General features: G+C 36.7%; 2 protein-coding genes, 1 long non-coding RNA gene and 1 other non-coding gene across 7 annotated transcripts; 1 reads left to right on the top strand and 3 right to left on the bottom strand.

Moving 5' to 3' along the window:
* Positions 1–10,440: 10,440 nt before the first annotated feature.
* On the bottom strand, positions 10,441–12,805 carry LOC133716183 (uncharacterized). Of its 2 annotated transcripts, none has more exons than XM_062142910.1 (4): positions 11,980–12,805; positions 11,354–11,441; positions 10,870–10,956; positions 10,441–10,704 (listed from the first exon to the last, which is right to left on the bottom strand). In XM_062142910.1, exons 1-4 carry the CDS (start codon positions 12,299–12,301, stop codon positions 10,599–10,601), a joined length of 603 nt encoding a protein of 200 aa, XP_061998894.1. In that variant the 5' UTR covers positions 12,302–12,805; the 3' UTR covers positions 10,441–10,598. The 2 variants fall into 2 exon arrangements, with proteins under 2 accessions (XP_061998894.1, XP_061998890.1); XM_062142906.1 differs by having other exon boundaries at positions 10,441–10,718; positions 11,980–12,799.
* A 3,059-nt stretch (positions 12,806–15,864) lies between these two features.
* Positions 15,865–21,367, bottom strand: LOC133727178 (uncharacterized). The gene is made up of 5 exons (XR_009855044.1): positions 20,854–21,367; positions 19,164–19,225; positions 18,351–18,496; positions 16,344–16,599; positions 15,865–16,050 (listed from the first exon to the last, which is right to left on the bottom strand). It is a non-coding gene; the product is annotated as an uncharacterized LOC133727178 (long non-coding RNA).
* Positions 21,368–22,478: 1,111 nt separating this feature from the next.
* On the top strand, positions 22,479–22,550 carry TRNAE-UUC (transfer RNA glutamic acid (anticodon UUC)). The gene has a single exon. It is a non-coding gene; the product is annotated as a tRNA-Glu (tRNA).
* Positions 22,551–24,358: 1,808 nt separating this feature from the next.
* Positions 24,359–26,007, bottom strand: LOC133716203 (uncharacterized). 3 transcript variants are annotated; one of them, XM_062142934.1, is made up of 4 exons: positions 25,859–26,007; positions 25,697–25,751; positions 25,222–25,374; positions 24,359–24,691 (listed from the first exon to the last, which is right to left on the bottom strand). In XM_062142934.1, the coding sequence occupies exons 1-3, from the start codon at positions 25,957–25,959 to the stop codon at positions 25,264–25,266; spliced, it is 267 nt and encodes an 88-aa protein (XP_061998918.1). In that variant the 5' UTR covers positions 25,960–26,007; the 3' UTR covers positions 24,359–24,691; positions 25,222–25,263. The 3 variants fall into 3 exon arrangements, with proteins under 3 accessions (XP_061998918.1, XP_061998913.1, XP_061998908.1); XM_062142929.1 differs by lacking the exon at positions 24,359–24,691 and adding an exon at positions 24,919–25,129; XM_062142924.1 differs by lacking the exon at positions 24,359–24,691 and having other exon boundaries at positions 24,919–25,374.
* Positions 26,008–26,021: the final 14 nt, after the last annotated feature.

Below are 26,021 nucleotides of genomic sequence, written 5' to 3' on the forward strand. Positions count from 1 at the left end.
GGAGTGAAGAAGAAGAAGAGATGGACAAGGAAGAAGCGACAAAGGGCAATTTTTTTTTCCTTCTTTTAACGAAGAACAGTTTTGTATATTTTTTTTTTGTGATAGTTAAAAAGACGAAAAAGCCCCTCACGTGCTAACCAAGTTAACGGAAAATTGGATGGAAAGTCCAAAAAATAACGATAGGGTGTAAATTGGCAACAATTAGAAAAGTGAGGGTGTAGATAATCAAAATTGAAACGTCAGGGGGTAACAGCCATGAAAAAAGTCAAGGGGTCATTTGGCTATTTTGCCTTAGAATAATCTCAAACAAGAAACTTGAAACTTTTATTCTAGGGGACGCCGACACAACCACTAGCTGCCGTAGTCTTCTAAGCATTCAATACATTTTCAGTACCTGGAACCACAACAAATTACTAATGAAATATAAACTCAGTAAGTAACTATAACACACCACAAGCAACAAATAGAGAGGCATCCCATACTTATATAGAATATGGTAAAATGCATAATACATGGAGTGCACTGAAAACAAATAAAACAGAACTTTCTAGGTTCCTCTAGATACAACATACCAGTGAGACTCAAATTTATCAGAGTTGGGAGACAAACGTCACCCGTCGATGACAAACCCACTATATGGGCCATATAACAGACAATGCAGAACCTGCAAAGACAGAACAGACAATGCAGAACTTGCACTTACATAACAGAATTCTCTCCAAACAGCCTACTAGTATTGATATGCCAAGAAAGTTCCTATCGAAAATCTCTTTCAAAACTTATCACATTTTGCATGATGCACATGTACTAGTACAAGCCAAAGCAATCACAACGGAAACAAAAATGGTGCACTCAAAATCATAAGCGTATAATAAATATAGTAACATATCATCCATAATATATTTATCATGATTCTAGAGCAAACAAAAGTTACTTACCTCAACTGAACAAGTTATACAAGCAACTGGTACAACATCCTAAGTTGTGGTTTCTCAACTTAAAGCAAACAAACACTCAAAATAAGATATGAACTAGAACCTTAAAATCCGTGGTAAAAGCAATCTAGCAGAACCTACGTCCAAAAGAAGAATCTCACTTGCCATGCACACTTATTAGGGTGGTGCTATTCACACACTTATTTTCTCTATTCACACACCCTCTCTATTTTTCTATTACTTTAATTTAATTTTCTTTTTCAAATTACCCTAACTACCCTCTCTTTTTCTTATTTCTTTTTTCTATTTGGCAAGTCAATCATGAATAAACCATCATTATATAATAAATCAAATTTTTTTTGCTACTAAGATATTATGATACGAAGATCTTCCAAGTAACACTAATTTTCAGCAGTAAATATGGTTTTGCTCTCCACACTCTGATTGTTAGGTAAAAAGGTACTGGATCTAATTCAACATTGTGAAGAGAATCTCAATACAATAACTAGTTGGTTATTTAGAGTAGTAATTATAGTTACTAAACTTAAATGTATAGATGGTAAAAAGTTGGTACGTATATAAAAATGAAATGCATAAACCATAGTTGGGGCTGCAAAACCAGAGAGTAAAAAGTTGCACATGAACTTACAGTAGCAAAGAGCAAGCTATCCTTATCTCAACACGTTTAATTCCTTTCAACTAGAAGCAATGATAAAATTGTCAGCACAAATACTTCAATAATGTATATTGGAGCATGAATTACCCTAATAATTTGGTAGAAAATAACAAAAATCAATGTACCAGTCCACAACACTGCTTCATAAAAATAAAAACTAGTAAACAGGAGTAACTAGAAGCATCAAAACCAATCAACCCTCAATAAAAAACACAAACCCTTGCTGAAACTCACCCCCACCTCCACAAACAACCACTCCTTATCTCTGAAACCCCCCTCAACTTATATTTGTATAATTTTCTTATGGCAAAATCTTTCATATTCTAGCATAATATAGTAGAACAAATCATGTCTATAATCATAAGGTTAACATTATTAGGCTGTTGTAAAGTTCTATAGTTGCTCAATGGATTCAAATACACCAAATAATTTCAGTTAGAATTTTACCAGGAATGATGAATTCTATGGGATTCGAATAATCACTGAACTCATATTTTTCTTACATGTCTCCATTGCAAATCAAGTGTAAAATTTACTCCAAAGATGGATCTAAAGTTGCTTGTTCTGCTTTGATTGAACTTCAAAGCATCATATTAGAGAGATAGAATGACTATGCTAGAGAAGTTTTTGATGGAAAAAAAAGAAGAAAGGGGAATCGAAAAGAGTTTTGAAGTCCTCTGTGCCTGCTAGAAAATAAGGGTTTAGGATTTAGGGATTATTGAATTGCCAAATAGAAAAAAGAAAAAAAAAATTAATTGCAAGAGAGGGTAGTTAGGGTAATTTGTAAAAAAAAATTGATTTAAAGTAATAGAAAAATAGAAGGGGTGTGTGAATAGAGAAAAATAGTGTGTGAATATATATATATATATATATATATATATATATATATATATATATGTTATAAATATTATATATATTTGGCTGTCCACTGTAAATACTTATTAGTTATGTCCTTATGATTTAAACATTACTCCTATATAAAGGGGTCTAATGAGAATGAAATACACACTTCTACCTCCTCCTACATTTTGTTTCTCTATTCTATCTCTCTCTTATTCTCTAGTTTATAACACGTTATCAGCACGAATTTGCTCTTATTTTTCTTCTTCTTTGAACTCCATGATGATCCGCAAGCCTTATGGTGCAACATAGTTGCCTATGACCAAGCCTAATGATCTATGAGTTTTTCTTCTTTCTCTTCTAGATGAATATCAATTTTCTTTATGCGATCATTTACATGTATTTGTATGTATCTTTTATATAATATAATTGTTGAAAATTTATATTTCATATACGACAATGAGAACTACATGTTCCATTGCTCAAGACTCGAGTCCTCTGACCGAGTAGTCTTAGAACCTATGGTTCTATAGACATCACACAAATGTTTTTCTTGTGTGTTCCCTATGGGATCCATTGTTCATATTTATGAACTATTCGAAACCTTTGTTTCGTATATGAATTTTTCATAGAACATATTGTTCTAATAATTATGGATCCTAATATATCTCATCTTTTCTCTTTATAGAAAGATGACGCATCTAACAAAATTGGACTATGATCCTCTTAAAATTTCTGGCAAGAACTATTTGATGTTGAAATTCACCTTATGGCTAAAAACCTTGGAAATGCCATCAAAGTTGACAATAAGTCATATGTGCAAGATCCCGCCAAGCCTATGATTTTCTTGCGTTATCATCTTGATAAGATCCTAAAATATGATTACCTTACGGTGAAAGATCCACTTGAGATTTGGCAAGCATTGGCTGATCGATTTGCTCACCAGAAAACCATTGTTCTATCTAGAGCACGATATGAATGGACGCATTTTGCGCCTTCAGAACTTTAAATCTGTCACTGATTTTCAATTCCGCTAAACATATGATTACCTCCCAACTAAAATTATGTGGAGAATCTGTCAGTGAAGATAACAAGCTCAAAGTCCTGATTTTTTTGTGGACAATGGAAAACATATTGATTACATGATCAACGGCGGTTTTCTTGATACCGATAAATTTTAAGCCTATGTTTAGGCGCTTTTTTTGTCTCTATTTATTTTGTTTAGTCATTTTAAGCCTATGTTTTGGCACCGATTAAACGTAATTATGTTTCATTATCTTTACCTGTTTAACCATATTTATTATGTTTAAATTACCTTTATTACAATTCTTTCATAACTGAATTTGTCATGAGTATTTGTTGCAAGAGCTACAATTATCATGATAATATTTTTAATTGCCATTATCTTGTAGTTATTGTTATTAATAACTCATTTTATTATCATTATATTACCATTATTCGATACTTACCATAGTTATTTATTTTATGCGATCATAATGAACATTTATTACTTATGATTATATCTACCTCATATGATTATGTCGTTTGTGAAAAATAACAAAATTATTTTCCATCGTTGGGAATTGAACTCATGTCTTTTTGGATGCGAACCAAATATCCTAACCAACTAGACTACAACAAATTTATGATTATTTTGTTATAATGTTATATTAATGCATATTTCAATGGAAAATTCTATAATGTGTTAACGTATGACATGCATACAATTGCCTTAAAAGTTGTAAAATGAGTCCTCAAAATAGTAACATTAGTCCTTAAAGTAGTAACATGAGTCCTTAAAGTGGTAAATTTTCTTAGTTACCACATGAGTCCTTAAAATAGTAATATTAGTCCTCAAAGTGGTAACATGAGTCCTTAAAGTGGCAAATTTTCTTAGTTTACCATATGAGTCCTCAAAATAGTAATATTAGTCCTCAAAGTAGTAACATGAGTCCTTAAAGGGGTAAAAATAGTTGATGTATGAGAAATGTTAACATACCATAGCTTTATATTTCAATTACTGACTCTAAATGAATCTGCCTCTATTTTGGCATATGGTACTCACATATTGGTATCAAAAATATTAATTATATTTCCTACAGAATCGAGGTATGTATTTTTCATGAGTTTGACGACTTCAATTTGATCATCTTATCTAATAATTTGATATAAAATTGTCAATTTATAATGAGATCGAAACTACATGTTTCTTGATTCAATTTCATGAGGACTTAAAATTCCTCCACTGATTGTTATACAATCAAATAGATCGAAACATCTTGTTTCTTGATCTCCAATTATGTCAGGACCTTTGTCCCTTCTCTTTATGAGTACATGTGAATCTCTGTTCACTCCACTTTTAGAACATGCTTCTAATTGTGAAGACTCAAACAAAATGTTTTGAGTATGAGGGCTATGGTCCCTAAATCTATTATTATTCGAGTATATGCTTATGCCCATATGGACTACTGTCCCAGCTCGAAATTTGAGTATATAATTTTGACATTTGTTTTCAGTGTCAAACAATAATATGAACCACATGTTCATTAATAAATTCATTTTGAACCATGAATGTTCATGATAAATATAATGACAAACATAGTTGTCTTGCACGCATATAATGCAACTATGGACATGATCCATTGCAATTGTTGATAATTTTTCACAATTGATGCTTCCAAAAGCTAAGGTAACAATCATCTCAAGAGTTGCAGATCTTGATTGATGGCCGACTCCAACTAAGCTCATATTATGTTACATATATGGAATACCACTGCATATATTGGTGATGAAATTTTCACCGACTTTATGTTCTATTAATCAACTATGAGTATACTACTGTATACTATATCATGAATTAAAAATTTTATTGAGCCAAATAAATTTATTTTGGCGTGACTAATGTGTCATTACTATGTCATGTAGACTCATCTACATACATACTCTACATTATTGTATAATACAACAATAATTGCAAACTTTCCTAACGAGGAAGTTATAATTTATCGCATATATGCGAGTTGTCACTTTAATAAGACAATTCTCCCGTCATTAGAGGGAGAAATATTATGAAAAACGATATGAATTGGTGTGTGATATTTATCCACCATGTCTTATTATTATCTTAAGAAAAAGTCTCAATCAATTATGAGAAATTGAGAAAGTGACACTTATTAAAGACAAGTTTTTGACCTAAAAATTGGTTTGGGCTCGCCACCCACTAATGGATTTCCAATCCAAATTTTTTGCACACATATTTTGCGAATGGTCAAACTAGATGGTCTTCCCGCCGTTAGGGGGAGGAAACACTATTGTAACGGCGTGCATTATGTGGGATATATCCACCAAGTCCAATGTTTTAATCTCCCTATAAGGGAAGATTATACAAGCCCTATAACACTCGTTATGAGGTTATACAAAGATCCACATTCTTTAATTAATTTGTCCTTGAGAGACAACAAATGCCCTAAAAGAGGCATGGGTACCTGATATGAATAAGCTTATTATAGCTAATGCATGCATATATTTTGAATGTGTGATAGATCTCTAATTGATGATCATTGATGATATCTCATCTGTAGTTGCAACTAAATATCATCAAGGGCTATATACTACCACGTTTCATTGTGTCGACAAATCATACTATTGGCCAAATTGGAAAGAGGAAATTCCAATGAATTTAAATATTGTAAACGTGATGATATACTTGGACTTTATCTACCCTAAAAATAACAAATGGTGTACTAAAGTGAATTGAAATCACTATGACACAATTCTCTTTATAGAGACATGGGCATTCTTCTCCAAGCGACAACTTTTCTATAAGTACAGTGTTACATATAGCTGTTATATTGACGAGAGGCTTATAGCAAGTTGTCATAAGCTATTATGAAGATCTTAAAGGCAAATTACTAAAAGCAAATCCCCAAATGTGTCATTATAAGCATATTGCTTAATCAAATCCTTGACCGATTCATATTGCCCAAGGGCAAGTCCATGAATGAGTAAAAGATCTTAAAGCTCACTCATGGAATCAAAATGTCTAAAGTTTCATAGATACTCATTCATTTACAGTCAAAGTAACTTATTGCCTCAATGAGTACTATGACAAGACTAAGAAATCAAATTCGAATCATACTCATAATGTTGCAACATATTCTAACTTCCACAAAATTATGAATTGATCTAGAGCTCATATTGAGCCTATATGAAATTATCAATTACACTAATTGATATTTATGGCTAAGTATGCCATACTTAAATTTCAATGCTCGGAATATTGAATAAAGGTAAATGTGTCAATTGTTGTTCCTTTATATTGTTATTCTTTGCTAATATCTTTATTTATAATTTGAGCATATGAAATTAGTTCTACTCTAATCAAGTCAGGTAAGATTCATTAAGAACATCATAGTTTTATTGGTAATGCCCTAACTTTTGCAGGAATTGCAATTCATGATGAGTCCCCTTTTATGCAAAGCACACATAGTCTCACCTATGTAATCGACACACCATATCTAATATACATGGTGCATGTATTTTATTACATACATGATTGAAGCTTGCAAAAATCAGGGGGAGATTCTCATCAGGGGGAGCATTTAAAATATGCTACCTAGGACATATGCGCGTTGTACTCTTTTTCTCCTTCGACCAAGGTTGTTTTTGTCCCACTGGGTTTTTGTTACCTGGCAAGGTTTTGACGAGGCAACATTAAGCGCGTCCAACACCATATCATTTAGTGGTGAACATCCAAGGGGGAGTGTTATAAATATTATATATATGTGACTGTCCACTGTAAATACTCATTAGTTATGTCCTTATGATGTAAACATTACTCCTATATAAAGGGGTCTAATGAGAATAAAATACACACTTCTACCTCCTCCTACATTTTGTTTCTCTATTCTATCTCTTTTTTTTTTTTTAAGAATATCATGTCGATATATTAATAATTCTCAGGCCAGAAAGGACCATTACATATCCTCCCTCTACCGACTTTGGGCAGATAAAGAGTTTGTGGTGAAACCACAGCGATACATAGAATTAGGTCCGATCATTTGACGGTACCCATGCTCACTTATTCAAGAAAGCCTATATCACTATGGACAGTAATGCATAGTAATAGGCAAGTAAATTTTAAAAAATACTAAGTAAAAAATGGGTATAGAAACCCATTAGTTATTGTGGACCCAAGAAAGAGCAGGCCCAACATCCATTTTAGAGCCCTAGGCCCAATCATCAACTAGCAAAGCCTATCAAGGACAAAACCTAGCTGTTCCCAAGTTGTTCCTGCCGCCGACAGCAATATTGGCACCGGCCGGCCAAGCATCCATGCCGACCAATGCGAAGGTAGTCCCACGTCCACCTCCTTCGTCAGACTCCCCGAGATCTGGGCTTGGATGGGAGCCCAAAGACAGCCCAACCACATGCTCCTCCATTGTGATCTGGACACCCAAACTCGGCTGCGCTTCAATTGAAGTTTCAGCAGCATCTGCAATACCGGCCAGGACCAATCCCCGAGAGTAGCATGATGACCCATAGTGCCTCCCCGCGTGAACGTCACAGAAGAGACCCGATCGTTGACCATCCACCAGAGCAGGGGCCAGCCACCACTTTTCACCACCACAGCCAAGAGCCCCGCTTCGTCTGCGGATATCAGCCACCCTTCAGTGCTGCAGTCGAGATCAGCATCGCCACCGCATCCATTCGGCAAGAAGCATAGCCCCTCGTCGCCAGAGTTATAGATCGAAGGCTTGCCTTTGCTTGCTTCACCACCGGCAACGCCCAATCGGAGCTTTTCCCCTCGCCCCCAGAACGAAGGAGATCTATTCATATGCCCCAGCAAAACCGGGGCTCCTGCAGATTGGGATTGAGAGAAGCCTAGCCTTGGCCTCGTGGAGGAGACAGCAGCTGTCATGTCCGATGAGTGCGATGAGAAGGGAATCGGAATAGGTGTCCATCGACGATGGAGGGGAGGCCAAGGGCGGCAGAAGCGCAACCCTAGCAGAGTCATTATAATAATAATAGCTTTCTTCTATCTCTCTCTTATTCTCTAGTTTATAACTATATATATATATATATATATATATATATATATATATATATATATATATATATATATATATATATATATATACAGATCCTATATATATATATACAGATCCTATCCAGAGTGAAGTTTTGCTTTGAAATTAAAGCGCGCATTTAGAGTTTAGGGTCATTTTTCGGTCGCATATCCATATCTCGACCGTTCAGTTTTTAGGTACTAATGTATAGATCATCTCCGCAAATTTTTAGCCAAATTGATAATTGTTAAGGCATTGATAACTGCCTTAAAGCTAGTATGGTTCAGGTTGGACAGATTTAGTTCGTCCATTGGTTTTAGCGAGTTAGATACCTCAACGATCATCAATTTGGCTGAAACTTTACGGAGATGATCTATACATTAGTACCTAAAAACTGAACGGTCGAGATGTGGATATGCGACCGAAAAGTGACCCTAAACTCTAAGACATCTTTTGGTTGCTGGAAAGGAAATTGGTTCCTCGGTCTTTCCCATGAACATGGGAAAGTAAATTTCCCTCTAGTTTCCCTACCAATGTTTGGAAACGCCGGAAAAGTAATCGAAAAACGTATTTTACTTTCCTTTCCGATGTTTGGTTCGTGCATGAATAGGAAAGAATGTAACATCAATTTTCCAATAATATCCTTATTATCAAAACATAAACAAGAGTTTGTTGGATAATTCGATAATAACAGCTATTAAAATAATCTTTAGAGTAGAAAATTAATGTGCAATTAATGCAGGGAAAGTATGAGGAAAAATGAATCCCATGGAGTGAGAGAGGATCCATTCCCCCCCCATCCCCCCCCCCCCATTTTCCCTTCATGCAAGAAAGTTGTTCCTTTCCTTGGGTGTGTCAAACACAGGAAAGGATAAAGTTTCCATTCCCAACCTTTCCATTCCCCGCGCCGAACCAAACGAGGCCTAAATGCGCTCTTTAATTTCAAAGCGAAGCTTCGCTCTTGATAAAATTTGTATGCAGAATGTGTGTGTGTGTGTGTAACATTTCATTTTCATTCTACTTTTGATACCTTTAAAAGGGTAGATGATATAGAATTCGATACACAGCAGCACAAATTTTTGTACAGATATATTAGCATGAATCAATCATCGCATTCGCAATATAAAACTATCTTCAGATGTCTTTGTCCTACTTAACCTTCCTCTTAAAAGGTGGGATAGATATTAACCAAGATCAAAAGGCAGAGATATGCATTTCAACAGGAATATCAGAGACCCAAGAAGTGGTACGTTGACGGTAATTAATAAAATAAAACACATTGACCACAATCTCACACTTAAATGCCAGAAAACAGGGTTAGAAATCTCAGAAAAATGAAATGAGATAAGATAACAACAGAGACCGACTCAAGAAGCAAACTTCAAACACATTAATGCCAACAAAAACAGAAGAAAAAATCATAAATATTAGGAAGATAGCTATACAATGGGATCAAAAATTGCAAAAATAGTTTCCATTAAAGCTGTCACTACAAGAAAAAACACGTTTAGCAACTTGCAATTCACGTTGTCAATCACTTTTGACAACGTTTGGCGCATGTTGTAGATGCCAGAGTCATTAAAAGTCCATGAGTCCTTAACATCGCGCTTTGCACGTTGTCAAAAAGAGGCGACGCACGTTGTTGTAATTATTCAACAATGAGCTCTGCACGTTGTCATAAATTTTCGACAACGTTTCAAGTGTATGTTGTAAGTTTTAACAACACTCTCAGCATGTTGTCTTTAGTTTTCGACAGCATACATGGTATGTTGTCATATTACTGAATACGTTGTTATAATGTTTCAATATATATTATTGCACCCAATTTGCTGGGTTCTTTCCTTTACCTTTCTCGATTACTCTGTAAACATTCACCATTACTTGAGCACATTCCCATGCCAATATTAGTAGACTAACCATGTAAAAGAAAAATATACATTTCATTAAGAGTACCATATTGTCTAATAGATATATTCCTAACAAAAAATGCAAGACAAAGTACTGAATCCTTTGTGGATCATTGGTAATTGACAAAACAAGCATTGTTGTGACTACAAATATCATAAATTAAGAGGAAGTTCAATGGATCCTATCGGGTTCTAATGCTCTGTGCAGTTTTTCCAGTAACTTCAAGAATCCTAGCAGCTGGTTTGGCCAACGAAACCTGTAATATCTAAAGCTATGCCTGCGCGATAGATACTGAAAACATGAAAGCATTGTCCAACAGTCAGGAAACTAACACCAATCATCTGTGTGTTTTAGGTTATTAAATCGATTAACCTGTGGAGTGACATTTAAAAGGAAACAAAGATGATTAGTTTATTATTACTGCATCCCAGCAATAAATTACCTTAGAGCACAACAGGAAGACCATGTTGCAACAGATTCTCCTGCTGCAAGAATCCCCTTTCTAAGCATCCATGGACTGCTGGAAAAGCTATGCAAATGAAAACCTAAAAGTTAATGTAACCAAAATGTATGGAGTACAGAGCAACATTTGCCATGCAACTTCTAGCCTTCTGCTCAAAACCATTATGTGCATTACCCTAGTGAAATACATGACCAAAACAATATCTTTGAACCTGTGTTCTTTACTCAACATTTATAGTTTTACCCGACTATCCAATTACCAATAATGGAGTAACGATAGCAGCTAACTGCTTGACTACTTGCAGCTTTCTATCAAAAACATTCTGCTAGACAATACCTTTGATTGCCTTTACCATTTCCAACAGATCAAAAGCCTGAACATGATCACATAAAAGAAGGGCATAAATTCAAAGCACTGTATAGTAATAATTAAGTTGAAGATTACTTTAAGGCAACAAACCAACCTTAGAGATAGAAGTAAACCAGGCCTGCAAATAAGAAAATAAGTAAGCCCCTTGCAGATCCATGTCGGCATACCACATTTTGCATCATCTGCATATACACAACCACATTAACATCAATCTGATCGATCGTTATGCAAATTACACAAACCGAAACATCAAACGTTGCCACAAATACCTGATACACCATCCATTAGACCATCACTCTCAGAGGATGATTCCCAATACAGCTAAAATTAAAGTATTTCAAATTCACTCTCAAAACCACTTTTATCTAATTCTCATGAACATTCATTATACTGTCCACAGTTGTACACAGTAAGACTGCAATGTCTCATACTCACATCCTTCAATCGAATTTTTATATCAATTTCACTATCTAGCATGAATCATCTTTATTTTCAATGCATACCTAGTGTTCGACAATATGCCAATTCAGGAGGAACAAGCAAACATGAAGAAGCAAATGAATAACAGTGTTTTGCAGCTGCGAGGCTAAAAGCTGAGTTCTTCAAACAATTTTCAAGCTAAACAACATGCTGTGCTGATTAGAACGCAATAGGAACCAAGACGATGAAATTGAAGGTGCGAAACAGTGGAACACCTAATATGAAGAAAGAACGAAGTACCTTCGTAGCCGTAAACGCCAGAAATCCGGCCATCGAAATGCTTCGGAGATTGACAACCGAGGTCGGCAGTGAAAGTGGAGTCAGTGGCGCAGTCGCCGGAGCCGAGGCAGAGGATGAGCTGGTAAGGACGTAGCTGACGCTGGGCGGCACGTGGGAGGTACGCGAATGATTGGAGGACCACAGCCGAGGCAGAGTCGATCCTGCCGTCGGCCAAGTGGCTGAGCGGGATGTGCTCGACGGCGGCGACGCCGGAGAAGTGGTCTTGCTTCATGGCGAAGTCGTCGATGCAATTGAGAGCGACGGCGGAGGGAAGCCACGACATCGTTTCGTGCGGTTTAGGGTTTAAGCTGGTGAGGGCGAAGCCGTTTGAGAGAATGAGAGTCTAGAGCTTCAGAGTTCAATTCTTCAAGCCCAGGATTTTATACGTTTTGGATCTCTGATGGATTCAGAGGGCTGATTTTTTAATATTTTTTTTCTTTTTCTCTTTTTTTCTTTGAGAAAGATCGAGTTGAGTTTGTAGTGACTTTAGTCCACAGCCCACAGGTGCTTGTTGAGCACAATTGTTCTGCAAGTTTTCTTGTATCTTTTTTCTCAAAGTTTTAACAGTGTTCGCTGCACGTTGTTGTTTTGAAAATATTTAACAAGATGCATTTATACTTGTTAATGTTTTAATTGACAACTTAAAAATAAAAACGTGTAAGGTGAGTTGTCAATAACTAAATTAACAACATGCAAATGACGCATGTTGTGGTATACAGTTTTTAACAACACACATTGTTTGCCCGTTGTGGAAAACTATAAGCAACAACGAACATTTATAATATGTTGTAAATATGATGTTGTCGTAGACCATTTTTCTTGTAGTGTGTCCTCAAGCCTTGATTAATGAAATTGCAAAATACAAGAGAGGGACGTAAGCCTGAATTGAAGAAAATAAAGAAAGCCAATCGAGGCAGCACACAGATGTAGAATCAAAACCATAAAATCACAGAGGCAAAGATATTGAAGACATTGTTTGTAGCGTGTCTATCAAAAGAACCATCGTACTATCAAAATTTGCTTACATGTAATCATGTTCTTTCATAATAAAGCTAAAGTAAGGGTACATGCAGTACAAAACTGGATACTCTAAACAGCACAAAAAGTTTCAAAGGAAAAGAAAGCAATATGCTGTGAAGTAAACAACTTCTAAACAAACATCATTATAGGTCATTAAAACAGTGCCAAAAATCTCATACAACATCACAAAATGAGCACAAACATAAATAAGAATAGCTTCCTCATGAGATTCTATATATACACCATAATGTATACACCACTTTTCTTCTCGGCAATATCTCACATTTGACTATTCTGAGTGCCTAGCAAGCTAGTCCTCTAGCTAACAACATCCTGACTAACAAATTCCATCTTCTTTCAGGTTATTTATTTATTCAATTCCAATAAAAAACAAAGGCTCTGAAACTAATCAACCAAAACAATTCTCCCACGAATTCATCAAAACTCAATGAGATGCATAATATAATCCAATACATTCAAGATTTTCATATAGTACCATGCGATTGGTGTTGGGAAGCAAAATTCAATGCTCGGACGGCAACTCGACCAAGCTCGGATTTGTTTTGACTAACAAATAAATAAATTAACTCAGACTGAAGTGATCTCAAGTAGGCCTGGGATCGGTTTGGCTCGGCTCGGTAACATGCCTATACCGATACCGATACCGAGTTTATAGTCGGCTCGGTTCGGTTCGGGACGCCGGAAACTCAGCTGCCATACCGATTAGGCCCGAATCCGATCGGTTCGGTACCAATCGGTACCACCTGCTTTCAAAGCAAAATTTCCAGAAACCTGAAAAATAAAGCATTGAAAGTTGAAACGCATGGTTGCTAACATCAGAACATGCCGACCTGATCTTGCATTAAGAATTGTATTCAAGTTGGCTGCTCCAACACATATTATAAATAATTAAAGACATGGTCTTCTGTACCAGTCTCCCAACACGCAATTGATACCAACCCCAACTCTTATCACAAATTCCCACAATTGATGCAATTGATACAAGGTGATTCAAACATCTGGACAGTGGATCTACCTTTAATTAAGGCTTTAACTCTTTAAGTAACCCACAGAAGCACAGTCGCACAGATCGACCTTCAAGCCTTCAAGCGAACAACTAATCTTATCATTGTCAATTTCAAATCAACAGAATCCCCAATTCAAATCAACCCCAAATTCAAATCAAGCTACACAATCATGCTGCTACACAATCCCAAATTCAAATCAAGCTACACAATCATGAAAAGTTGAAAACAGAAAAATCTGAAGAAACGAGTTGAAGAATCGATTCCTCGATGGAGGGCAGAGAGGAGTGAGAGCCTTCGAATCTTCGAGGAGGGCAGAGAGGAGTGAGAGGATCGACAGCTTCCGATCTTCGATGGAGTAGAGGAGTGAGAGAAGAGCGAGAGCCTTCGAGTCTTCGATGGAGGAGACTTGGATCGAGTAGGTAGAGTAGTTGGATCGACTTGGTTCTTCGAGAGGCTGAGAGTCTTCGATGGAGGTAAGCAGAGACGAGTGAGAGTGAGAGGCTGAGAGTCTTCGATGGAGGAGAGCAGAGAGGAGTGAGACTGCGAGAGTGAGAGGTTGAGTGGCTGGGAGTCTTCGATGGAGGAGAGAGGCTCGATTTAGGGTTTGGGTGAGTTTGAGAAATGAGAACGGCAGAACTGCAGAAGTAGAACGCGGCCTATTAGAAAATCGGGTCGGGTCGGTAAAAACGGTATGTATTTGACCCATACCGAGGCCGACCCGTTTACATGCTATTCGGTTTCGGGTCGGGTCGGTATTGTGTGGAATTGAAGTTGCAGACCGACCCGATCGGTATAGGCCCGGATCGGTCGGATTCGGTTTCGGTTTTCCGGTATGCAATTCCCAGGCCTAATCTCAAGTTATGCAAGGACAAAAAAAAATTCATATATGCAGATCCTTTAACAAAATAAAGAAGGAAAGGGACACCCTATTAGATTAGTACCCTATTAGTCTATTAGATTAGTATTGTTGCTACCTGATCAAAACCTAGACCCAAATGCTAAGAACCAAAAACACACCCAATTAAAAGCCTCCACCCACACCAAAAATCAGAACTTTGCAATTTAGATACAATCTAAGGAACAAAACTCTTTATCGAATAATGCCGAACCCAACAAAATTGACTACAGAATTTACATAAAGATGTTATCTTTTATTCTTTTATGCCGACAAACTGGGAACATGCGGAAATTCCGACCTGTCTGTGCCGATCAACAACCTCTCTCGCTATCAATGTAAGCGAGACTAAGAACCACAGCAGAGACCAGCCTTAACAATCCTTTGATAAGCAACCAACAACAGAAGATTGAACCGAACTCTCTCTCTTTCAGTCTCTCTCTGTTAATTTTAATTTTCTCTCTTCTAACTAAGACAGTAGGAACGAATCAATCCTATACAGACAGAATAGCAGCAGTTAGTGCCACAGGATGCTTACAGGTGGAGGGGGCAATTACACAAAATAGCAAGCAGGGGCTAATGGCAAAATCGCCAATCCACTATTCATAAGGAAAACACTCATTTAGTATATACTAGGTAATACGTCCCGCGCGATGCCGCGGGTGGGTTTGCTTGCTAAGCTTTATACATTTGTTGTACAAATATTTACATAACAGTGATTTGCAAGCACTGGCCTTATTGATAGAGTATAATAGTATACCAATTTTATGGTCTATAATGATTTCAAGCACTGATATCATTGTAGTTTGCCTTGCCATCTGAGCGAAAGAAACCAAAGAAGCTTACATGGAAAACTGGATATTGGTATCCAGACCTGGGAATACATGTGTTCATAACTAAACCTTCCTTAATTCAAAGCTAGGTGGGAATACATGTGTTCATAACTTCTTCCGCAACCTTTTGCATGTTGATTAGTTTCCTCTTACTTGGGACAACTTCCAGTCTCAGTTGGCCCAGCTTGCCTTGCCAACTCAATCAAGCACATACAGTACGTTGTAGAAAACATGTAGCAGTCCTACAACTCATGTTCTGCAAAAAAAAAAAAAAAAAAAAAAAAAAAGAAAAGGAATCAAGCACATAAAAACTTAATAATGTTTAATGAGCAACAGTCATACCAAGAAAATCAGGGTTTTCTTCACTACTTCCATGTTTCAAGTGAACTGCCCACAAATTTTCAGTACAAAAATTACTTCAGTAGTAGGAAAGCCAACTGTTTTTTTCACAGCTAGGTTGAACCCAATAAACGAAAATCTAATGTTAAATTAAAAGTAAACTTGTGCTGCTTAAACTTAAAATTGCAATGATAAGCATAGACTTTGTACCTCATCAAGATAAGTTAATCCTCCATGTAAAGTAGAAGTATTCATATTTAGCCCCAACCTCTGAAGCTCAGGTTCAAGCTCAGCCTCTATTTTATTGATCGACTTTGAACTTTCATATAGTACAATTAACTTTCAATATATACACCAAAATAAAAAACTAAAGTTGAGCGGTATCGATCATCACTTGCAAATAAGCCTTGAGCCTCTTTTTTGAATTGTATGTTCTTTCTTCAATAGTTGGAAAGCTCTCATGCATCTGAGATTGCATATACTGATACAGAATTAGTTGAAACTGACCATGTGAACTTTTGTGTGACATATATTTATATACATACATACATGCAGGGTTCTAAAAATCGGCCTAGGCGACCGCCTAGGCGCTGGGCGCCTCCATACCGTTCGGATTTTAGGGTAATCGGTCGAGCTGGGCGCCGGGCTGAAAGTCGGCCGCCTAGTCGGGCCGTCCTGGGCGCTGTGCGACTAGGCGCTGCTTCCTTTTTTTTTTTTTTTAATGAAATCAAAGTCGAACTGAAGGTCTCGAACTCAAACTCAAACTCTCCGGCATGGCGGCACGACCTCTCTCCCTCTCTCCGGCAAGGCCGCACGACTCATCTCTCCTTCTGTGCAGAATTGGTAAGTTCAATTTCTGGGTTTTAAATCGATCTGTTGTGGGTTTTGAATCGATCTGTTGTGGGTTTTAGATCGATCTGTTTCTCACTCTTTCATGAATTTCTGGGTTTTCATTTCAAGTATCGAGCTCACCAGCCTTGCCTTCAACTGGTCGCCTTCTTGCTTTCTTGGTTCGATTGAATCGATTCAAAAATCTTCAATTTCTGGGTAAGTTGCTGCCTTGCTTAGTTGCTTTTGGTTTGAATAATGATTATGGAATATTGTTTTTGGTTGGAATGTTGGATTGAATGAATATTGATATTGATTCTGAATATGTTTGATGCTTCTGTGAGTTGATCAGTTGATACACTTATTTCAACTGATAATTGTCTGCCCAGAAAACAAAATTTTACTAATAGAATCCTATCTGCATAAAGCATACTTGTCCTCTGTACATATTTTATGTACCCCTCCATACATCACACAAGCATATATGAAACACTTGAACTGCCCGGGATGCGAACCCGACTTTTCAATCTGCAGTTTTCGACTTGAAGAGTTGAAGTTGAAATATGTACTGTGATAATGTCTATCCCAGTGACTGGGTTTGTCATTCATGAATGCTATGTATGTTGTATCATCCATGAATCCATGATGTTGTGCTGCTGTTTGATTAACAGAATTTGGATAACAGAAGTGATACTATCTGGACACCCTCTCATACTGTGATAGACAGATAATGAGTACCAGAAGTTGATTCTATTGACATTGATATGTGCTATTTATATAATTATATGTTATAAAAATAAAAATAAAAATTAAAAATAAAAAAACCGCCTAGTCCCCGCCTAGGCCCCTAGGCGCTAGTCCCCGGCCTTCCGCCCGACTAGCGCCTAGCGTTTTTTAGAACCTTGCATACATACATACATTATACATGTGTATCTACCTAATTGTGCAATAATTTATGGAAATACTATATCATGTTTATGTGCTTAGTAATAGGATAGGATATGAAGTCCAGCTGCGATCTTTTATAGTGGAAGATATGTATCTATGGATTATCTACCCTTCTCCATTTCTTGCCCTACAATATTCCCTCAATTCAACTCATCTAATGACCAGAAAGATACGAATGTCTATGGGGTGTGTATTACAAAGGAGGCCTTGTCAAATGAGTAGAGGAAACATCCCAAAAAAAAAAAAAATGATGCCAATAAGACCATTGTGCAACACATCAATATTCAAGTACATTAAAGAAGAATCCCTCACATTTGACATTTGATATAAGAAAGTATATATCAACATGCCATTTTCATTGTTCTTCGACCCAAGGAGGTTGAGAATTCAAATCAAACATGAAGTGGAATTGAACAGAGATTGTCAAATAATGATATGTACCTGCAACTGGAGCCTCTTCCCAGTCAACATTATCGTGTCCTTCATCTTCGAAGTTTTGACTTCATGCTAACCTGAAGACTCTTTGTTGCTTCTTCTTCTTCTTGTCTTTTTATTAAAGCAGCCTAATAAGCTTTGAAATACTCATCCTATCGAACAATGAAGAAACAAATGAGTGATGTTTTGTACCTTATTGAAGCAGAATATGAGTGACATTCATTCTGTATTTTTTTTTGTTTTTGGGTGAAGGGGTAGGGGAGGTGTAACATCAAGGTAGAAAAGAAAGTTGCGTCTACATCTTTGACTCTATTACTCTATCTAAATTTCAATTGTGAAGTTCACAAAATATACAGATATTATTGCATAGGAAGTAAACCCAGAAACTGAGAAGACGAAGAACATTCGAGGAAACTGAGATTAAATTCCAGAATAATAGACGCAACCTCCCCCCCCCCCCCCCCCCCCCCCCCCAAAAAAAACCTTCATTGTCAAATTCATCAGTTTCAGCTGAAAAAGAGGAGCACAATTTATGCCAAATGCATAAATTAAAGAAGCAGGGAGTGAATTATTTTACTGATAGAAAACGCAAACAATACCCAAATTCAAAAGCATACAGAGCAAGAATTAGAAGGATTATCCGAGCTAAGTACGTATTTTGTTTGCCCCTATAACGGAACTTGAATTCAGAATACTTTCTCATGTTTTGTTAAAATGTACGAATACATGTATAGAACTCGAATCAACTATTGTAATTGTTCCCACTAAGGTCACTTAAACATTAAATAGAAATCGAGAATCTAAACAACGAAAACATACCATCTTGATTCACTCAAAGCAAACCCCAATGGAAAAGCAGTAAGAAATTTTGCACAAAGCACCTGAAAACCAAAAAACTGGTCAATATAAAAAAATTAAGATCAAGAATCACCAAACAACAGTAATTAAAATTTAAGATAACATTTCAGCATTCGAAAGAAGAACGAACTCCGACCATTATTCAATTTCTCAACAAACCTAGACAGATCAACTGTTCATATAGTTGGATCAAAAGGCTCAAATCCAATTAGGTTGCATGCGATTCAATTTCTCAAATACTACTGCAGCTATGCAAATCCACCAGTAGCTTGGCATTGGCACCAAATAATAATCTGCAGAAAACTCTTGCCTTGGATGCAGCATTATACGCCGAAATCCAAAGGATCAATCCTGCTTATATCACTCAGCATTGCTGAAAACATTTTCTCTTGCCACACTTCAAAACTTGCTCTTAATCTATTTCTAGGTATTTAAATCTCTTTATGTTCAGAGGTTCATTTAGCTACAGAGGTGAAAGTGAACATAAATTTCTGCCATGACAAACATTTCAAAGATTGCACACATGCTTTAAATTTGGAAGAAAAGTTTAGAATAAATTTTCAGCGTCAGGAAATGACATGAAAGAAGTCTAATGCATACCCAAATGCACCCCCAATTTGTCAATTAAACACCTAATTTGCAAAACCAAATACTATTTACTAATCACATAGTTCTGGAATTTATTGTAAAGCTAGTAGCCTAGTTCTAATCTAACAAAAACCATGAAAACCAACTATATAGTCAGAAAACACTTGACCATTGCTCCAAACAATTTCACCAGAGAGCTGAAAATGCCAAACAAAGCAAAACAAAACTGCAAGATTTACTGAGAAATAAAACTTGTATTACTTGATTATTACATTAACAGCAGAATTTTCATCACGCCCAGATCTAAACCCATATCCTAAACAAACATTTAACCCCCAAATCCATAGAGGGTTCTTCCCTGCCTCTTCAAAGCATAGATGACGTCCATGGCAGTGATGGAAGAGAATCTCATTCCAAAAACTAAATTTCTACAACTTACTGAAAATTAAAATCAAATCCAACAAACGCAACCTTCCAATTATTCGGAACACGAAGTTACTAATGAACCCTGACGAAATCTAACGGCATTATTTTCAGATCACATACTAAAACTGATAATTGCCAAAACCCTCTCGATCATAACCAAATTACAGCAAAATATGCAACCGATTAATCGAACACCAATCATTCTCAGCAACGAAAGTGAGTTTCAAGTTTGAACCAACTCTTCAATCAATACTAACCAAAACGTAACCCAGAATCATAAATGACACAATGAACAACTTTCTGTTAGAAATAGATCTATAGTAGCTCACAAATGATCAAAAGGAAGCTACTTTCCATTACCAACATCCAAACCCACATCAAGTATCAAAAAACCAAGGAAAACAATCACCAAAACCCAATTGAGACCTCCAATTGAAAACATCAAAGAATTCAGCTTAAAGCAATTAAACGCAATAACGAAAAAAAAAAAAAAAAAAAAAAAAAAACTGATCTGGGTATGTGCGAAAAGAGTGAAAGATCCATTCACAGCAAAATTTCCAGACGCTAATTAATACGTGAAAACAAAAGGGCAGTTGAGTTGAATTGAATAGAAAGAAGGTTGAATGTAAAATTGTACCTTTCTGTTGGAAACTCCGGAGCTGACCTCTGTCGCACAACTTGGAATTTTGATCAGAGTGGATCGAAATCCCAAAGGCTCTTCCTCTTCATTATTTTCATTCATCTTTTCCTTTCTCTACTCTGCCTCTACTTTCCTTCCCGTCTCCTTCTTCTCTTATATTTGTACTAACAAAAAGATGCTTCTCCTTCTCTCTCCGATCAGTCTCGTGTGATGTGAATTTCCCTCTTCTTCTTTCTGTGCATGTCTCTCTCTCTCTCTCTCTCTCTCTCTCTTTCTCAATCTATGAAAGTCGAATGGCACCGTCCGTTGTATTAAAGAAAGAAAGAAACAATAAGGGGCAAAAACCCATTTCGCCAAATCCCCAAAATTCTTCAAGCCGCCAATGAATAATCAGCGTCGTCACCAAACAATCTCCACTTGGAGTCTACCAACTTCAGCACGCTCTCTCTATCTGTCTCGACTTGCCTGCCCCCCAGACAAAAAGAAATAGCATATCCCTTTCGTCCTCTCTCTCTCTCTCTCTCTCTCTCTTCGCGCAGATCAAAGGAGTACCTGTCCTTCTCCAAAGCAAACACGCAGAAGTAAAAATCAACAGTTCCAACACCACTCGGTGCGACGTGTGTGTCGAATGGCAAGGCTGTAAATTATTCTTTTAAAAAGGACAAAACGGTCATTTACAGCATCAGCTCGGCTCGGCTCAAGCTGCTAAGCCGTCACTGTTCATTAGTAACCCATCTTTAGCAGACTCTCTATTTTGGCTCCTTAGCTATTTTAGACAGCAGGTTTAGCTTTTTATATATTTTAGCAGCTGCACCAGACTCCTAAGTGGCTCTCCATTATAACTTTTAGCTATCTCGCTCCTAAATATAGAGAGGCTCTCTATAATTTATAACATTCATTTTGAGTTATTTTATGTAATTTTTAAATACATTTAAACTATTTAAGCTTCCTTTAAAAAATAATATAAATTCAAAACTCACTATAATAGAGAGCACTGATGCAGAAGTATTTCTAAAGTGGCTAGCCAAAATGACTTTTTAACTACTTTAACTAAAATTTAACTCAAAAATAGCTAGCATTGCTAAAGATGCTCAGAAACAGTAACCCATCTTTAGTATATATATATATAATTCCTCTTATTGTTAATGAGATCTTTTAATACTTTTTGTAATGAAAAAAAAATTGCTAGAAAAATAATTGATTAAATTATTATTTTTTGGATAGGGTTAATTAAATTATATTCGATCACTCCTTGAATTTAATTTGGTATCTAGTTATCAAATAATTTTAAATTTACAATAGTGTTAGAATCTAATAGTCGCTTAAGGGTTACTCTACACAATAGTTGTGTAAGTGATTTCTAACTCGAGTTATGTTAAAGGTAATTATGGCTTTGTGATATTCATATATGAAGACAATCTAATAGGTTAAAGTCATCCGAATAAGTTTAGTTTGAGTAATTACATAAAAGGAATTGAGACAGTGTTTTGAGACCAAGCTAAAATTCTTTGGGGTTCTCGATCAAGTACATAATTTACCATTATACGAGAATCTAGATTGTGGTATCTAGCCAATACAAAACTTCTAGACAATAATTATTTGTCTTTGTAGATGAACAACAATCCATTGTCGTCCAGCGGTTAGGATATCTGGCTTTCACCCAGGAGACCCGGGTTCGATTCCCGGCAATGGAATTTTTTTGGCTGGGCTGAATTGAGGCCCATTACATATGCATGCTCAGAGCCGGAGTCTCCTTTGATTGCTTCGGAACTTCTGGAATAGAAGACCAAGATTTACACGACCTTACATGGTTCGGCAAGTTGGAATGTATTGTGTGTTTAAATATCACTATTTGAGGATAGCAAAATTCTGATGAGAAAATAATATGTAATTATGTTTAAAAAATCGTGTCCACAGTTTTTGGTATGATCATAGTCTTGGAGAAGGCTCTCTCTCTCTCTCTCTCTCTCTCTCTCTCTCTCTCTCTTTTCCCTAAAATCAATACACCATTCACTAAGGTAATGTCATTTAACATATAAAATCAATACATTTGGTGCATTACAAAATTTTCAATACTGCTAAACCTTCATGTTATACTGCAGAACTTTGGTTTTACAGCCTCAGTTGTGAGCTTTAGCTCAAGGCTTACACTACTGCTAGGCAAATTTTTCACCACTGCAATATTTCAGTAGGGTGTTAAACAATTCACAAATCACAACTTAGAACCCAGCTACATGAAAAGAAGAGAAATATATCATCATCTCATCGGTCAGCATCATTTCCACCATTTGAGTCTTCTTCTGCCCTCCCACCGGAAACCGGCACAACGGACACGTCTTCTGGCATGCGTTGAACCACTCATCGACGCATGACTTGTGGAACTTGTGCCGGCAAGGGAGGATTCTCATGTCCTGATGTTCCTCCACTAATCTTGACAAACACACACAGCAAAACTCACCTTCAGCTGCAGACTCAACCAAGCCCTCTTCTGATTTGACTACATCATATAAGCATAACATTGGCTGCTGAAATCTTTCTTTGAAAAAACTGTAGAGGAAGGTGACAACAGTTTTGAGAACCATTTGATTCTTAATGAAGGATTATCATCTCAACAAGGTGTTTATAGAGTTTTAGTTGAAGGAAAGTAATGGGTCACTTTGTTATTTTTGCTTCGTTTTGAAGGAAGGGCAGTTGCAACTAAAGAGAGTGTTACTCTTGACCTTTCTTATATTTAATTAATCACAGGCAGAGTATAATGAAACCTAATACTTGGTTTTGTTTCCTCTATGGTGTTGCTTCTTTCTTTGCTGCAACATTGCATCAATCAATTTATCTTTAATTTCTGGGAACCACCAACTTTGACAGAAATTGTGTACCCTTCTGATCTCTGAACTCTTGCCAAAGGTTAATGGTGACCATATAGACGCCTGAAAATATTATTCGAGTTGGGATTGATGTAGCAGCAGATAGTATTTAGAGTTTTAGAGCATCTTCATTGTCAGAAGATAACTAGGAACAGATTCATATAATAGATTTTCCAAGCAGATGTAAAATGCTCGTTAAATTTGTACTATAAGGCTGGAATTTAAGTTTTTACCCTGGCACCATCTAAATTTTCGGGGAGTTTACCGGTGAATCAGAACCTACACGTCCAAAGGCCATCATCCTCAGGAAACTTGCAACCTATAATATGCCGGGGTCAAACTCTGCTACTCAGAAGGTAACTTGATGGTCAAAAAGTTTGTGAAACTCAGAGGGTAACTTGATGATAAAAAAGTCTCGGAAACTTGCATCGAATCTGAGCCACATTTACAGCGCCTTACCCAGGCTACTTGGTCAAGCTGTAACTTTTGGTGACAATATAATGATGGCTAACATGTATTAGTGAAAACAGACGAGGCATCATTCAACTTCAAATTGAAAACAAAAATATGACTGGGTAATAGATGGAAAATCATTGCACCTTATATATTGATTATATTCAATACACTTGAGAAAGTTACATACTAGTAGTTAGCGAAAATCAGACAAGCTAATGGCTCTATCACGCCTAGATGCATACTTTAAGGCTTCCTTGCAAAATGCTTGGTGTTCAGGTCCTGGATTTAAAACCCGACAAGGGTTAAAATAAAATAGTAAGGGAACTAGATGCCAAGCTTTCTTCATATAGTGTATATCTTGGTCCAAGTCCTGATCATTCTAATTATTGGTTTTTCATCCAACAATCTAAAAGATGATAAATTCCACCTATTAGAGTCAGGGAAGACTCGGGAAAGGCCTGAAAGTCATGTGAGGACCAAGACAGTGAAGCTCAAGTAAGAGGTGTGGGATCTATCTGCAGTTAGGGAAGACAGTCAGCTACTAATCCTGTGGTACTCAGTAACTAATAGAAATGTTCAGCCAGAAAAACCTACCTACATAGCAGGACTGAGACCAAATATGAACATCTCAAAGATCAACCAAAAGCAAAAGCTGTTCAAACCATCTATACCAGAGAGAAATCTTTTCTCCTCTTAAGTCTTAACACAGATAATAGCAGAAAAAAAAAAGACATGGCAGTCATCAATGAAAACGTTTACATCTGCAATATGGGATTGTTTGAGAATTTATTCAGTTCAAAACTTTATGACAAATCTCAGTAAGTACAAATGTTTCCCACTCGGAAAGATCTAAAAGAACCTCCCTAGCACTACCAGATTCCTCCGAGATAATAAGACACAGATTTTTGAAATGTTACATGTAACAGTCCATACATGCTGTCCTCTGGCATTTCCTTATAAATGGAAGAACAAGCCAATTCTTACAATAGACTTAAAAAACACAGCTAAGAAGACAAGAACTTGCAAACTGAATTGGTGACCATACCTTAAGCTTCACAATTGATCTCTTGTGACTACCTCTGCCTCCTCAATCTGCTTCCCTCTTGCCTGAGGATTCCCCACCCTCTTCACGTTTTATTGCATCTGTATCAAGCATCTTGCCATCCGCTGGTACTAAGCAAGGAATCCCATCCTTTATCTATCAAATAACAATTCCAAGTAAAAATGAAACAAGACATCAGCCATACTACACGAGATAACTAAAACACCGAGAAGAGAAGGTGTAATTTTCAAATTTATGAGTTGTTCAGTCGAAGCTAAAATGCTAAGCACAACGCTTCAAGTAATCCATATGCAAGTGCATTATCATATAGACAGGTGCATCTTTCACCTTATTTCTTCAACTCATTCCCATGTTTCATAAATCGCAAAAGAATTCTGGGCCTTGATACCACAATCCCAATATTTAGCTCAAAGTAAGAAACTGTATGCTGCATACAAATACGAGCACAGGAACTTACAGGATACGAAACACCAATAGCATCACTGATCAAAGAATTCGTTTCCTCACAGAACCTACCAAAATTAACCCAAAACAAAGCTAAATTAAACACAAAATACCATAGACAATGTAATTCCTAAAAATTTAACCTTTCTCCCCTACAAAAAGGAGCAGAATTAACCTGAGGGGTTGCCTAGAAAGCGGGCAGACGAGTCTCTCGTATAGGGTGTTATTGAGCCCAGAGGCCGCATCTTTCAGAACCTTAATGCTTCCTCTCACCATTGTTTGTTTGTGTTTCTGAGCTCTCTGTTCCCAAAGAGACAAAATAATACCCTTTTTCCAAA

This window comes from Rosa rugosa, chromosome 1 (genome assembly GCF_958449725.1).
Source record: "Rosa rugosa chromosome 1, drRosRugo1.1, whole genome shotgun sequence".
Lineage (NCBI taxonomy): Eukaryota > Viridiplantae > Streptophyta > Magnoliopsida > Rosales > Rosaceae > Rosa > Rosa rugosa.